Source organism: Oryctolagus cuniculus, chromosome 1 (assembly GCF_051225735.1).
Source record: "Oryctolagus cuniculus isolate XC-2025 breed Fujian yellow rabbit chromosome 1, ASM5122573v1, whole genome shotgun sequence".
Taxonomy (NCBI): domain Eukaryota; kingdom Metazoa; phylum Chordata; class Mammalia; order Lagomorpha; family Leporidae; genus Oryctolagus; species Oryctolagus cuniculus.
This window is the reverse complement of record NC_142867.1, coordinates 225,764,824-225,781,055: the sequence shown is the minus strand read 5'-3', so window position 1 is coordinate 225,781,055 and position 16,232 is coordinate 225,764,824. Positions and strand designations below refer to the sequence as shown.

Sequence of the window (16,232 nt, the reverse complement as noted above, 5' to 3'; positions counted from 1 at the left end):
GTTTGGCTCTTGTGACAGTCACCGCCCCTGCCGTGTACCACATCCATTCGCATCCCAGCCTGGTCTGGCTCCTCCAGTCGTGACAAGACCTCACTCACACTTGGCTCCCACGCACCCTACAACCAAGGTTCCCGTTGGAGCTTCACTTTCCTTCTTTATAGCTTGGCATTCTAACCCTGTTCACCTTCCAGGGTTTGTCACAGCCAGATGGAGCATCGTGGTTGGCTTTAAGTGGGGCATGACGGTGGTCTTGAGCATCTCACCTGTTCAGGATGTAGTTCGGCTCGGAGACGGGGCTGGCCCACATGGCTCCTCAAATCTCTTTCACTGCAGGGGAGAGGTGAGCCTTTCAGATTGCCATCAGAGCAACCCAGGGCCTGGTTCCCACCTCCTTCTGGAGTCATCTGACTGAGGGAGTGGGCGGAGTTCCAAGAGCAACAAAGCCAGCCTCTTCCTTATCTGGAAAGAGTCTAACCTACAGCATGAAGAAATCAGGTCTGCCCCAGGGAGGGACTTCCCTGTGCAAGGGAGGGTGGCTGGGGCGCAGGCTGGAAGCTTATGGCTGCAGAGGGGGTTCGTTAGTGGGGCTTTGGTGCAGTCTGTCTTGGAGTTGGCTGCAATAGAGCCAGATCTCCAGATGGTTTGCTGTGTGTTGCTTGGGAAGACTCCTAATGGTTTCATTTTGCTGGCCCAGATGGAGAGTCCTCTCTGGGAAAATAGACTTACAGGTGCAACCTCTCTGCCTGCACTAGTTTATCAGGCCGGCTTGCACAGAGATCCTCTCAGCCGATACTCTTGAGCCTGCAACAATTCTTAATGGTTACGGAGGCATCATGTAGAAGCTTCCCCTTCTCCCTCTTTTCTCCCCTCTTCCAGGGCCAATGTGGTCAGAATGTGTACTTGTTACACATACGCAAAGTCACATGAATGGCAGCATTTGGTTAATTGAGCACTAGAAACTAATAGCTGTTGAACACCTTGAGCCACTGCCCTGAATCCTTTTTAGTAAACATCTCCTTTAATTCTTGCAGTAATGAGTAACTTGTGTACAGCACTTACCATGGAGCAGCTACCATTCAAGTGCTACTGTTCCCATTTAACAGATGTAGAAGCAGAGGGTCAGAGAAGTTAGCTAAGTTGCCTGGGATTGCACAGTGTAAGAGGCAGAGCCAGGAATAACACCCAGACAGCCAGACCCCAGAGTCTTTGCCCTTCGGCACTTTGCCCTCAGCCATCCTGAGCGGTGGGTGGGGGCTGTGATTATCCCTGTTACTAAGAGCAAGAAACCGACCAAATTGCTCTATCATTCACAAGCACCAGCAAGTCTTTGGTGACCGCCCTGAACACATCTAGGATTAAACAGTGAAAACCTGCAAGTGTTCTTTGCCAGGAACACTTAATCCTCACACTTCGACAGAGGGAAGCAGGTTGGGAATCTCGCCCATCACGTTTCTCAGCAGGAAGCGATCTGGGCACAGAGCCAGGGCTCCCTGTACCTAGACTGCAGCTGCCCCACTGCAACGCGGGCCAGGGGGCTCGGGATGTGGGAGGTGCACGTCCTGACTGCTGGCTGCTGCCTGGCAGGTCCATGGCTGCTAGGGCTGGATGATGAGAGTCACCATTCCATTCATCATTGCGTGGCCTCTTAACAGCTTTGATCAGCAGGGCTCTGTAGCCTGAAGCTCATTTGCTATGGTTCTCTGACCCTCAATTAAGGAATGACCACAAATGCGGGCTCCTTTTGTTTTGAGAGTCTGGCGATGAAAGGAGGAAGGCTGGTTGGAATTCTCTAGAAGTGAAATTTGCTGCCTTGCAGACTTGCACACACTCCAGCCAAGCTGCGGTTAACCAGCCTGGAGCCTTATTCTCCTGCTAATATATAGGGGGTGTTGCCTGGAGGGGCCCAGGTGGGGAGAGCAGCCAGCGGCTGCCAGGGAGGTGCCCTCGCTGGTGACCCTGAGTGAGCCGCTGAGCCTCTCGGAGCCTCTCTACGCTGATCTGTGGAGCTGGAGAAGAGCCCTTCCCTGCCACTCCGTGAGTGAGCGTGAAGATCTATCGAGAAGGGAGAGAGGCCGCTTTGAAAGCGGGAGACGCGTGTGACCCGGGAGCAGGCTGACGCATCAAGAGGACCCATTTAGCTTAGCCTAGCTCTTTAGCTTCTAAACTCTCTTTTCTATCCCTTCACCCCTGACCACGGGTCTGGATTCTTGGATTGCTTAACACCACAGCTCACCCCCTGAGCCCCTCCTCAGGTCCTCCTCGAGCTTGGGATTGGAGAGGAGGACCCAGTAGAAGGAAAAGGCAGGGCCTGTCCACGGTCCTGTGGCCCTGGAGTGAGAGGAGGGTAAGACAGATGCCCGAGAGCATGCCGCTGCAGGCAGGAAGGTTTCTCTTGCTTAAAATACAACCGAAAAAAAGCACATTTGTGATGCATTGTCACAAAGTGGACACACCTGTGTAGCCACTACCCCGGTCACAGAACAGAACATGACCAGCCCCACCGGGAGTCTCTCCTGGGTCCCTTTGCGGTCACAACCACCCCCAAGGAAACCACCAAGCAGACTTCCACCGCCACCACAACTCAGGTTTGCATGTTTTTGGAATTTAAAGCAAGGGTACCATCCACGTGTACCCTCGTGCGCCATGTGCGTGAGATTCGTCCTGTTGACACGGGCGCCAGTAGCCTGATCACCCTCCTTGCTGCAGACAGAATCCTGCCCAGGACCAGCTGACCGCTTACCCACTGGGGGAGCGTGCGCTTGGGGAGTGCTCTGGAATGTTCTGCAAGTTTCCTGGGGGACGTACGCACGCTCTCTTTCGGGTGTAGAGCGCAGAGCCGGATGACAAGCTCCTAAGGCGTGTGTTTGCTCAGACTGAGGAGAGTCCGACAGGAAGAACGAAATCAAGATGTCAGAACTTCCAGAGCGCGAAGCTCCAGCTCGCTCGTGCCCTCAGAGAAGGAAGTCGTGATACTTCCCTCTGGGGAACGGGAGGGAGGGAGGGACTGGATCAGGCACTGCTGAGCCCCGCCCCCGCTCCCACCACGGGGCCAGTCCTCAACTCCTTTCTGTGTGGTTTGGGCCCCCAGTCCTTAGTGGAAGGTAAGACTTCACCTTCTAGACTTGACTCCCTGGACGTGCCCAGCCGCTGCGTAAGGATCAGCAAAGCGGGTTTTGAGGATTGCTTTCCTGCTCAGCAGAGCGCCGTGCGTCCTGTGTTTTACGTGGTGGGGCTTCTGAGAATGACTTCGTGTGCTTTTTGACAAGGTTTGAGCAGTTTTGACACTGTGAACCCACTGCCCTAAGGTCCCTCCCAGCTGCATGGTGCTATTTTGGTAACAGGAGGTGGGTGTGGGAAATGTTAAGCATTGTTCAGCCTAGGAGCTGGGTCAGACCTCAGCAACCTTTGAAAAGTTCTTCCAGGGCGGTTTGCCACATCGGAGATTTAATACCATTTTCTAAAAATGAGGGGTTCAGACATAGCAGAACAGCTTCCAAAGCCTAAAGGATGTAGAGAAAGGACTTAACTTGGAGGCACATTTAGGTAGAATCGCCACAGGCCTTCTGTGATCTGATAACAGTTCTTCCCTATCCCCCGCCTGGTCCTGGTTTTTTGTTGTTTGTTTGTTTTCCCCACCTTCTCCCCTGGCCCTTCCTCAGAGCAGTCACATGAGGTTGCCTGGGTCCGGAGGAGTCCTCCTCTTGCCCAGGGGTGGTGATGTGGGCAGCCTGTGTGGCCCTCTCCTGGTGGCGGCCTTCCCCCCTCCCACCTCAGGCCCAGTTTGGACCTGTGGCTTCACTTGGCAGGGAGGCTGTGCTCACGGGCTTTCAGCTCTGAGTCAACAGGCCTGATAAACAGCCCATTTCCCAGGCGAGCAAGAAACAAAGCAGAGGGCTGCGACTCCCCCTGCTTCCTGAAACAGCTGTTTATTCTTTTGAAAGGAGCTGGAATGCCGCACCTTCCCTGCCTCTGAGCCCTGCCTCCTCCTGCAGATCCCACTCAATAGAACTCGGTTGTTTGGCCTTTTCCTCCGGAGGGAAAGCAGCAGACGATGAGGTATGTGAAATGTTGAAATGATGTGCCTCTGCCGTGTGGGGTCACTGGGGAAATGGTGAAGAGTTGGCCTTGTGGATCCGCCCTGGGGCAGGGTCCCTGCTACCCCCTAAGCTCTCGCTGGTCCCCTGTTTGGAACGAGGACAAAATCCTTGTTTCCCCAGCAGTGGGTCTGGAAGCGGGAGCTGGTGGGACTCTTGCAGTAAGTTCTGGTTTTATTTGGCTCCCCTTGGCAGGACCGCGCAGGGCTGCAGCCGATGTGGCTGTGGCCTGGCATTTTCACTGCAGGATTCATGGGGACAGGGCGGGGGCAGGGTCTTGGGGACCCTGGAACAGGCATGATGGAGAGATGCGAACTCTCTCAGGACAGTGCAGCAGCTTCCATTCCTCTTCCTTTGGTTCTCTTTGGACAGATCCTTGCGCAGTGGTTTCTGGGTCAGGCAGCAAACACAGCAGGCTGGATCCCGGCCTTTGATTTCCTGACGGGTATTCAAGAAAAGGCGCTTCAAGCTGCCCCTCACAGGACAGGTTGTTCCATTTGTGATGGCTGGGCTGACGGTTAGCCGTGTATTTAGTCTGAGACCTGTCTGTTGTTTTCCTGCGTCTGGGCTGATGTTGACCCTTATAATGAAGAACATAACTGGGAACAGCCTTCCATGTTCTTTCCCGGCCATGAATTGACCCCGTTTCTTCCCCAGGGGAGCACTTCTACACCGCCTGCCAATTTAGAGATGTTTTCGGATAATGCGGTACCCTCCCTCCTTTCCCTGGCATCATCCCAACACCAGGCACTGGGCCAGGAGGCGCAGGGTCTGCACTTAAGACCCACCACTTCTGGGTGTGTCCAGGGATCTCAGGCGAGCAGCTTCCCTTTGCCGACATTTAGATTCTTCACGACAAAGCCGAGCCAAGGCCACTGTGTTGACTCTTGCGAGGAACACGGGTGATGGGAACGAGGACATCCCACACCAGGCACAGGAGGTGCCTGGAAGCAGCAGCAGAGGCGTTGAGCCGGTCAGGGCTCGCTCTGTAGTCCGGGGAAAGGTGGCTCCACGGTGAGTCCCTCCGGCGTTTGGCTGGCTTTGGGTCAGTCCCACGTGGTGATCATGAGAGACAAAATGAGAGGCTGTACCAAGGAGATCTGAGTATTCACCTGTGGCCAGGCCTTCCTGTTTAGGTCAGCAGCCGAGTGGTTAAAAGACTCCCTGGGTCTGAATCCTGAGCCCTACCACTCTATGCTGTGCCACGGGGCAAGTTACTCCACCTCTGTGAGCCCTGCTTTGCTTTCATATCTGAAAAATGGAAATAATAACAGAGTAACTTCGCAGCGTATGTGTTATCATCTGAGTGCCTGCTGCTAAAGTGTTTAGCCCAGGGCTGAGCCTGCCTCGGTCTGGGAGGAGCGGGCCTTGCAGGGCTTGAAGCTGATTCAATTTGGAGGCATACTTAAAAAAAAAAAAAAAGATGCAAAGTTGTAAATACAATATTAAGTGGGGAACTAAATGTTTAGAATATGAGACACACGATACCACAACAAATAACAAGAACAAAAACTGACAAATACTCCAGATATGACAAAATCCAGAAAACCGCATTCTAGTAAAATAATACAAAGAGATGATGACTATTACTTGGCCGCCTCATGCACCTGTCATGTGTTGGCAGCGTGCTCTTTGCTTGCCTCTAGCTGACAACAATTTTCTAGTCTAATTTTCAGTAGCGACAAGAGAAAGATAAACCAGCGTTGCCTCCAGCGTGGTTAATCAGTGGTTGCTTTTTTATTATTGAGAGCTTACAAGAGATTCTTTCTGCTCCATAACCTGTTATTGGTGATGCCGCATCTGTAACAGTGCCTTGGTTGGGTGGTGCTAACCAGATCACTGTTTAGATTCGGCCCTCTCGTGCTTGCTGGGCCTGGGTCCTGGATAGACTTGGATCATTGTGGTCCCCGGGCAGGACCAGAGCCGTGTGCCCTTCAGGTCCTTCTCCCATCCGAGCTGGAGGGTGCTGGGTGCTCAACAAGATCCCGGGGCAGGTTGTCATTGGACCCAGGTGGGTTTAGGGATAGTGAGGTCAGCCCCTCATCTCTACCTGCAGCCTCAGAACAGGTGACAGAGCCACAGGGTGATTCCCTCGGGCAAAGGAGCACCGTCTGTCCCCGGGAAGCGTGACTGGGGCTTTCCCATTGCACTGCCGTCAGATTCAATGTCAGTCTTGCAAGAGAGCTCATGCCAGTGAGAGGCTCTGAGGGCCAAGCTTCACCAGCTCCTGGTAGGCCAGCCTGTGTGCGCAGTGCATGTTGGCTGGCTCATCCATCATTTGATCGACACATCAAGAAATGCACTCAGGTTCCTGCAACAGGATGAGTTCCAAGTGGCTACATGAACCCCCTCTTGAAAAATGAGGTCCCACGTCAATCAGGAAAGCTTGTTGGGAAAGTTAGGTCCAAAGGACTTATTCACCAGACCAGAGACTGAGGCCAGAGAAATCTGGGGCTCTGGTTACAAGAGCGGGTTCTGCCCCCAGTGCTGGGGCTGACTGCAGGCCCGCTGGGTGGATCTTTCCCAAGGGGCAGAGCTGAGTTTCCGTGCCACATGGTGGGGGTGGTGGGCTCACCCCGACTGTTCTGTGAGGTGCTGCCATGTATGGATTGCAGGGCAGTCATAAACAAGGTCTGCTTTTGTGCTTTCAAGGACCCAGTGAAGGTGCTGGAATCTCTGGGTTGGGTATGCAGAGGCTCGGAGGGTTTAAAGGGACTCACCGGAGGTAAACACCTGGGATTCTGTTGACTTGAGTCTTAGCACTAGTGTAAGTTTTACCTGGAATACCGCCTCTAAACCCCTTGTTATCAAGGACATGGAGCACTACAGACTGGAATTTTGCCTAAGGATAATGAATACCTAGTTAATTTCGGCTCCTTCCAGAGGCCCCTACCAGCCCTGTTTTAGTTTGCAGCACTTTTGTCACTGCCCGACATGTTCTATCCTGTTGTGTCTCCCATTGGATTGGAAGCCCCTTGGTGGTTTTGTTTGCTGAAGTACCTACGGTTTCAAAAACCACCTAGTTGCATGGTAGCCGTGTTCCACGTCTGTTCATAAATCTGTTATGCAGCAAGACTGGCACCTTCCTTGTTCATTTGTTCACTCTGCAAACATTCAGCGTGCACCTGCCAGGTGCTGGGGACTGTCCCTGTCTGGACCCATCACATTCGCTCAAAAGGGAGCAAAGCTCCGGCAGAGCAGAGGCAGTTCTTCCGGGTGGAGGGGCTGGGTTCCTAGGGCGGAATGGAGAAGTTATGGGCAGAGAGGAGAGCACTTTAACCTGAATAGATTTGGTTCCTCTGCCACTACTTCCACCCTGCCTAATTCCTGCTTTCTGAGCTAATGGCTTTTCCAGGGCCTCTGAGTACACAGGGTCACCTTTCCCCTTGATGTGAGATGGAGAAAACAGGGCTCACTGGAATTCCTTTCAGAGAGGAATTCTGTTTAGAAGGAATACCTTGGCTTCGCCCGGTGGGGTGGATCTGGGAGACTCTCTGAAGATGTTTGTGTGTGTGTGTGTGTGTGTGCGCGCATGTGCACGTGGTTCTGTGTGAGACGGGTTGGGGGTAGGCAAGGCAGGATTCATTTATGGGCCACATGGAAAATTCTTTGTGACTCTCTGGGGAAATAACAGTGGAGAAGGGGGAGGGCGAGGGTGTGCGAGGGAAGTAGAGAAATGACAGACTTTACAACATGACCTTGCCTTGCGAAATGCCTCCACATCTGTAGCACAGTCTGCACACGTTCTGAGCTGTGGGTGGTTTCGTTCCCAAGCTGGTACAGGGGCCAAGTTCTGGGTAGCTGCGTCCTAGGATTGGCCTGGGAGTAGCTCTGGGAGTCCTAGGATGCATCTGGAGAGAAGTGACTGGAGTGTGAAGTCACAGGGTCTGAGGGATGACAAGAGGCCTGTGGGGCGGGGGCTGGCTGCCTTCACCGAGTCTCTGCGGGGTGAGGGCCCCGGGACTGCTGAGGTTCCTCTCACTGGAGGCACTGTGTTCATATTTACAAGTCCTCAGGCTGTCCTCTGATCCTTGAATGAATTTGGAAGCAAACCCACTTTTCTTAGGTAGTGAGTACCCGTCTTTAGAATTATACAGTTCTGACACTCCTGAAAGATAAGTAACACACAAGAGAAAGGCTTTCAGACCACAGTGGATGCCAAATCTCCATTTTTGTCCACACAGAAAAATAAAAATGTTTTAAGAGCCCCATTGGCCATGTTGCCAATCTTCCCTGGAGACTCGGATTGTGGATTCCAGGGAACATGTTTATGCCCATGTCGAGTGCTTTGCTAAAAGATGCAGAATTGGCTCATTTGGACAGTTTCCAATTTTAAGTCTCAATCCAGAGTGATACCGGCCACGGCCAAAGATGAAGCAGGTTCAAGCCATTTATGAAGCCCAGAAAGAAATGAAATGAGAGTGCTGCACCCGATGCTAATTTCTGAAGTTGATAATAATAACAACGCCTGCATATGTCTGCAGGGGCTTGCGAGGGGTGTCTGGTTTGGCTTCTCCTGATGTGTCAGGGGTTTATATTCCTCTGCTCAAGACTCCTCACACTTGTCAGACAGTTTGTGCTTGATCCTGAGCAGGTTGGTGGTGTGGGCAGGGGTGGTAAAACTAGGGCCACACAGCCAGCAGTGCTGTTGCCTCCTCTGCACCACAGGCCGCTGTAGCCGTGCCTGGGGCTTGATCAGAGAAAATCAAAGTCACATCCCACTTCCAAGGACTCTTCATCACGCTCTGGCACAGAACAGATGGTGAAGCCTGTAGCGTCCCTCATGTGTGCCCATTTGCGCTTCATTTTGCAACACATTCTTACTCCTAAACCCCAGATCCTCTCCTTCAAATGCATTTTGAGCACTTGTTAAGTATCAGGCACTGTGCTGATTGGAGCCGCCCAAAAGCTCGTTTTACAGACACCAGTGTTAAGAACTAGCATCTTTTTTAAGCATTCAGGCTATGCCAGGCACAGTACTAAGTAGTTTTTGAACATCACCTGTTGTCATGACCACTATTTTTATTCCTGTTTTAAAGAGGGAAGGAATTGATTAAATACGATGCAGACGTTCACAGTCCCTCTCTGAAACCCTGAGGCCAGACATGTTGGAATTCAGGATTCGGGGATGTGGATGATCTGTTATACGTCATGCTGCATCCTCAATGCAGCACTGCATCATAAAGTGAGTCAATATTTATGCAAAGAAGTGTTGAAACAGTCTCACTCGGTAGAATAAAGATTATAAATGGCCTTGATGCCAATTGAATTACAAAAAGGGATTTAGGGTTCGGAGCATCTTGGAGTTGAGGGTGAGGGCCTGGAGAACAGCCAGGGTTCGGGGTTATCCAGTTTTGGATGCCAAAGTCTGGCCTCAAATCCCCACCTTATTCCAAAGCCCTTGTCTGACCGCATTCCTCTGGGATGTGAAGACATCAGAACAGAGAGATGGCCACAGCCTCAGAATGAAATCTGTTCGCTTCCAAACCCAAGACTTTTCTAGCATTCAGTGACAGTGTCATTGACGCAGACGTCAAGTGGCTTCTCGGAGCCGGGGGCTGAGTTGTGTGCAGCCCCCTGCGTCTTTTTCACTTTGTCCTGGGCCCTAGGCTGTCTGTGCCAAGTTCACATGATAGTTTGAGAGAAGAAGCCAGAAGCAGAGGCAGGCTTACACGTGGCCGGGCAGGCCCGTCTGCTCGGGTCTAGAATACCACCAGTCCTATCAGTAGTTGTATTGGACGCTGGTGGTTGGATTATGACATTGAGTTCAATCTTGACTTTTGCGTTTCCAAAGAGAGCTCACTTTCAAAGCGACAAAGAATAGTGTCAGAGATGAAAATCCCATTCTTTGTCTTCTTTAACTGGATTTAAAAATCAAGGTGATAGAGCCCCTGAGATCTGAGGCTGGAATCCCCTAGGACCTCCTTTGAAAAAGAATTGGTGATTATGCAATTTTCCCTCTGTGCTCTTCTACTGACTGAATTAGCCTAATTTGCCATGGGAGGCCCATGCAATTTAAGGTAGAACACACTCTTCAGTTCTAGTTAAATATTCATAAATTTGTCCTTTTAGAGAGGATGTGGGTAGAAGCACTTCTTGAAAGCCATCTCTTGCTTTGCATTTCATTTATTTCGTCTGTTTTTTCCCCCCTCTTCTTTTTCCCCAGGAGAAAATAATGAATGTCAAAGGAAAAATAATTCTGTCAATGCTGGTTGTCTCGACAGTGATTGTTGTGTTTTGGGAATACATCAACAGGTAATTATGAACCATGATAAAATGATGTTGACGAAGGTATCACCTTGGCTCTGTCTCACTAGTATCAGCCACCTCACCAAGCTGGATTGTAGTTAGGATTAACTGAAGTCGTAAACAAAGGAGTCTGCCCTTCCGGTATTCCTGAACTCTGTGCTGTGTGGAAAATCACTGGATCTCCTGAGTAACTTCAGCCTCGTGGTTAAGAAGCCCACATCCCATAGTAGAGCACCTGGGTTCAATTCCTGCCTCCAGTTTCCTGCTAACGCAGACCCTGGGAGGCATCGGTGACGGCTCAAGTATGAGTCTCTGCTGCCCACATGGGAGACCTGGATTTTGTTCTTGGCTCTTGGCTTTTGCCCCTGCCCCAGCCATTGTGGGCATTTGGGGAGTGAGCTGGCAGATAGGATCTCTGCCTCTCAAATAAATAAATAAATAACTTCTGGCTTATTAATTGTCTGCCTTCCTGCCATGCTCCTGTTTATCTTGATTTTTCCCCCCTGGTAGGCTCGATTCCAAGAGAGTGAAGCCCATAATGTGATTTTACATAATTTATGTGATCAGATGTGGAAACAACCTTAAGAGATTTCAGACAGGAATTCCTTGAGAAATCCACCCTGAATTTTGCAATCCTAAGATACTTGCAGAGTTTAAAGAGCAACTCAAGGGTTGACTTTTCCTGCAAAAACACACACTTGAGTGGCTGGTGATTCATTTGTGCCTCGTTAAAATTTTTGAGCCTCTCTCTCTCTCTCTCTCTCTCTCTCATACACACACACACACACACACACACACACACTCTGGAAAGCAAATGAATCGAATGTTTCTCTGTTTTCGAATTCATCTGTGGATTCACCTCGAACAGCTAAGCTGCCTGTGTGATTTTTGAGAGAACAATGATTTAGAAATTCCAGCTGAAGGCTCCACGAGTCCCTACAGAAGTGCCCGATGCCTTTGCCTTTGGGCGCACTGGGAAAGCTCAGCCTTCAGGTGCAGTAAGTCCACTGCAGCATTAGAGAGGACCGGGCTGTCCCAGCACCTTTGGTATTTTCTTGGTGAAAATGTTTTAGGGGCCTCCAAGTTCCAAAGGACCTGGACAACATTTGAATATCTTTTTTGAATTCTTCAGTTCGAATCTTTGGTGAGCCAGCAGCACCATCTTGGCTGCTGAAACGAGGAACTGCACCTTCAGGCACGTCAGGAACGCGAGGGATCTCCAGAGCTGGTGCAGGCGGCTGCACAGACCCAACTGCTTCTGGACCGTTCTCTCGTTTCATTCAGAAAAACTCATTTTAAGAAAAATATTAAAAGCCAGAGTGTGACTAAGTTAAAAGCGTTTGGAAACCAGGTCTTTTGAATTGAGGAAACCGAGTGTATTTTGTCCGAAGAAGGGATGAGTCAGAGTTGGGCGTGGGGACCCTGGGGCTCCCTTAGGCACTTGAGGGATGAGAGTATCCAGGCTGGAACGCAGGGCCAGGAGACCTGCGCCGGTCCTGTGCCGCCGCTTGCCTCCTCTGTGACCTGGGACGACTCAGTCGCTCTGTTCTTCCATTTCCCAGTCTTTAAGCAGGGAGAAAAATCACACTGCTTGCCTCTTAGGATTGCTGGGAGGCTGCTCCAAGAACACACCATGCACGGAGTGACTTCACAACTTGTCTGTCACAGCCTTACAGGCTGGGGAGGCAAGGTCAAAGCGCCAGCTGCTACCCTGCCCCTGCCCCGGTGAGGGTGCTCTTCCTGCTCCCTGTTTCCACACATTACAGACGGGAAGCAGACTATGATCTCTTCCTCTTGAGAGTTTATTTATTTGAGGGGCAGAGTTACAGACAGAGAGAGAGAGAGATCTTCCATCTGCCTGTTCACTCCCCACATGGCCACAATGGCCAGAACTGGGCCAATCCAAAGCCAGGACAGGAGCTTCTTCCAAATGTCCCACATGGTGCCCAGTGCAAACACTTGGGCCATCTTCTACTACTTTCCCAGGCCACAGCAGAAAGCTGGATCTGAAGTGGAGTAGCCAGGACTGAACCGACACCTATATGGGATGCTGTTGCCGCAGGCAGACGCTGAACCTACTACACCACAGTGCCGCCAGCCCCTGGTCTCTTCCTGTTATAAGGACACCAGCTCCATCATGGTGGTACCGCCCTCATGACCTCATTGAAACCTGCTCCCCTCAAAGATCCCACCTCCAACTTCTACCACACTGGGGCTAGAGCAGCAGCATATGAATTCTGGAGACAAACCAACCTTCATTCCATAAACGGTCATCGTTGTCGTCATCATCATTTGTTCAGGGGACAAAACAGACATGGGTACTTGGGCAAAGAGAAGGAAGAGCGTCAGCAGTTGGAATGATCCAACAGAGCAAGGAAGCATCAGTTGGAGCTCTTGCCTGGGGGTTGGAATGTTTATTTGTGTAAGCTTTAAGCTCTGATTCTGAAGGCTTGATTGGGTAACCTTGCTGTTTTGGATGGTAGCCAAAGTTGTACTTCCGTATTTTTAAATTTTGGTTCACAAAATTAAAACATGGAAGCCAAAGGCTGAGATGGACATGTGGGCACTGGCCTCTCAGAAATCAGCGTTGTTTTTCAGTGCTGGGTGTGTCCCTCTGCACAGTGGCTGGGGAGCTTCTGGCTGATGCTTTTAAATTGGCATCGTCTAGCCTGGTCACTTCATTCTCTGGAGTGTGGGATTCCCTTGAAGCAAACAAAGGGAGCAGATCTTTTGCCACTTTATCAATTGGCCGTGTGATGGCTTGAGGTGAGCTGAGAACACTAAGTTTAGACAGGTGGACAGCACCAAGCTAAGCACATCACTCATTAGTAAATAAAACTTGTCAGTAAAGCATCCTCGAAAAATGTCGTCCAGGGCAGCATTTGCGTTGAAGCAGGGTTAAAGAACAAAACAAAATGAAATACCAGGGGCCAGCATTGTGGCTTAGCTGGTTAAGCTGCCACTGCACTGCCATCCCATGTGAGCGGCTGGTTCAAGACCTAGCTGCTCCACTTTCGATCCAGTTCCTTGCTACTGGCCTGGGAAGGCAGTAAAAGATGGCCCAAGTGTGTGGGCCCCTGCACTCATGTGGGGGACCTGGAGGAAGCTCCTACCTCCTGGCTTCAGCCTGGCCCAGCCCTGGCCATTGTAGCCATCTGGGGAATGAACTGGCAGATGGAAGATCTCTCTCTCTGTTTCTCTGTAACTCTTCCAAATAAATAAATATTTGAAAAATGAAACTTAGAATTTTAGAATTCGAGGAAGCCTTAAAAGTTACACAAAATTGTGATGGTGATGGTGATAGTGATGCCAATGACAGCAGCTACTAGTTATTGAGTGTTTGCATGTGCCAGGAACCATGTTCTGCATTGCCTCCAATTTTTACAGTAGCCCTGCAAAGTGGGTCTTGTATTCCAAGTCTCTAGATATGGACGCTGAGTCTCAAAAATGCTAAATGTTAATGCTCAAGGTCACATTTTTTGGAAGATTTAGGCCCTTATGTGTCTAATTGCAGCTCATTCTCTTACCCACTGCACAACCCTTATTCTAGTCAAGGGTATCCATTATTTACTTGAAAGGCAGAGTTACAGAGAGACAAGGAGAGACAGAGATCTTCCATCTGTGGGATCACTCCCCAAATGACTGCAACGGCCGGGGCTGGTCCAAGCTGAAACCAGGAGCCAGGAGTTTCTTCTAGGTCTTCCACGTGGGTGCAAGGGCCCAGGTGCTTGGGCCATTTTCCACTGCTTTCCCAGGCACATTAGAAGGGAGCTGGATCGGAAGTGAAGCAGTCAGGTCTTGAACTGGTATCCATATGGGAAGTTGGCACTGCAGGCAAAGGTTTAACCTGCTATGCCACAATGCCTGTCCCAAGAATCTCCATTTAGAAAATGTATTTATTCACCTCAAAGGTAGGGAGGTGGGAGGTATGGGAAGAGAGAGAGAGAATGAGAATATCCATCTTCCATCTGCTGGTTCATTCCCCAAATGTCTGCAACAGCCAGGACCGGGCCAGGCCAAAGCCAGGAGCCCATAACTCAACCCAGGTCTCCCGTGTGGGTGGCCGGGACCCAGGTACTGAGCCATCGTCTGCTGTCTCCCAGGATGTGCTTTAGCAGAAAGCTGGATGGGAAGCAGAGCAGCCAGGACTTAAACCAAGGACTCCGGAATGGGAGGTGGGTGTCCCAGAAGCAGTTTAACTGCTGTGCCACAGTGACAACCCCAAGGATTTCCATTTCTTAAGTGACAAGATGGAGGCCAACAGGTGAAATGACTTACTAGTGGGTTTATGTCCGTGTTCTAATTAGAACTCAGAACTTCTGATCCATTATCCTGGACTCTTTCTTGACCTCCTTGTCTGTGCTGAATGCCGTGAGGGATATGATGTAGGTCAAGTAAAATTCTCACCCTCATGCTGGCGATGTGGCCTAGTAGGTTAGGCATCCATGTGCAGCATCCCATAGGGTCACTGGTTCAAGTCCTGGCTGCTCCTTTCCCAATCCAGCTCCTGACTAATGCACCTGGGAAACCAGTGGAAGATGGTCCAAGTGCTTGGGCCCCTGCACCTGCGTGGGAGACCTAGAGGAAGCTCCTGGGTCAGGCTCAGCTCTGGCCATTGCGGCCATCTGGGGAGTGAACCAGCAGACGGAAGACCTCTCTCTGTCTCTCCCCTTCTCTGTCTATAACTCTGCCTCTCAAGTAAATAAATAAATCTTTTATAAAAAAATTCTTACCCTCAAGAGGTTATGATTTGGAGGGGGAGATAAGATATGTGACTAAATAACCAATGATATGAAGTAGATGAAAGATGGTGGGTACAGAAGGGGCCTGACGCTGTGGCATAGTGGGTAAAGCTGCTGCCTGTGGCGCCGGCATCCCATGTGGGCTCCAGTTTCAAGTCTCAGATACACCACTTCTGATCCAGCTCCCTGCTATGGCCTGGGAAAAGCAACGGAGGGTGGCCCGAGTGCTTGGGCCTCTGCCACCCGTGTGGGAGACCCAGAAGAAGCTCCTGGCTCCTGGCTCCAGATCTGCGCAGCTCCAGCTATATCTGCCATTTGGAGAGTGAACCAGAGGATGGAAGATTTCTCTGTCTCTCCCCCTCTCTGTAACTCTGCCTCTCAAATATGAGAGAGACAGAGACAGAGAGAGAGAATGTGATGTGACCCTGAATCTGCAAATTGCCAGGTGAAATTTGAGTGCTGGGTTATAACCGATTCTCCTCCTCCTCCTCCTCCTCCTCCTCCTCCTCCTCCTCCTCCTCTCCCTTCCCCTTACAGGATCTGCTGTCAGATTCCCCAGGTCCATATACTACTTCTGTTTCTCACTAGCGGGATCACCTTTGGCCAGTCACTTAATGCTGCTTTCCTCAGTCCTCACACCTATAGGACTCCATGGAGGTTGTGAGGATTTCAAGAGCTAGCACAGTGCCCAAGTGTCAACAGCCATGAATATTATCAGAACTAATAAACAGCTTTAGACACCTGGAATTTCAGAGCTTGGTCCGAGAGGAAACCGCATGGTAGGAAAGGATGCGTTTTCTTCCTAGGAGATGTGCAGAAGTCAGGGAGAGACTGAAACAATTACTATTTGTTTTTGTGTTTCAGAGATGAGGTAGCTGAGGCTGGGCTGAGGCTGGGCTGAGGCTGGGCTGGGGCAGGGCTGAGGCTGGGCTGGGGCAGGGCTGGGGCAGGGCTGGGCCAGGTGCTGCAGCCCGGGTTCAGAGCTCTCAGCCAGGCTGTCCCCTTTCATTCACAAGGAGGATTAGTCAGCTAAGTGAACCCCAGAACCAGACACAGCTTCTCTGCACAGATCATGGAGCAACCCAGTATGATGACAAGTCCTGTCACTTTTACCCCAAAATGTCTCTGAAATCATTGCCCTTCAGTC

General features: G+C 50.8%; 1 protein-coding gene across 12 annotated transcripts in view; it reads left to right on the top strand.

The window, feature by feature from the left end:
* GGTA1 (glycoprotein alpha-galactosyltransferase 1 (inactive)) overlaps nt 1–16,232 on the top strand; it is a 66,612-nt gene that overhangs the window by 31,528 nt on the left and 18,852 nt on the right. For 5 of the 12 annotated variants that reach the window (XM_070056255.2, XM_017350065.4, XM_089301797.1 and 2 more), the window contains exons 2-3: nt 3,942–4,056; nt 10,261–10,349. In XM_070056255.2, the coding sequence (XP_069912356.1) occupies nt 10,270–10,349 (80 nt within the window). In that variant the 5' untranslated portion in view covers nt 3,942–4,056; nt 10,261–10,269. Of the gene's footprint in view, nt 1–2,874; nt 3,102–3,941; nt 4,057–9,133; nt 9,280–10,260; nt 10,350–16,232 lie in introns of those variants that run through there. The other 7 variants (XM_089301813.1, XM_089301808.1, XM_070056260.2 and 4 more) reach the window with 4 other exon arrangements.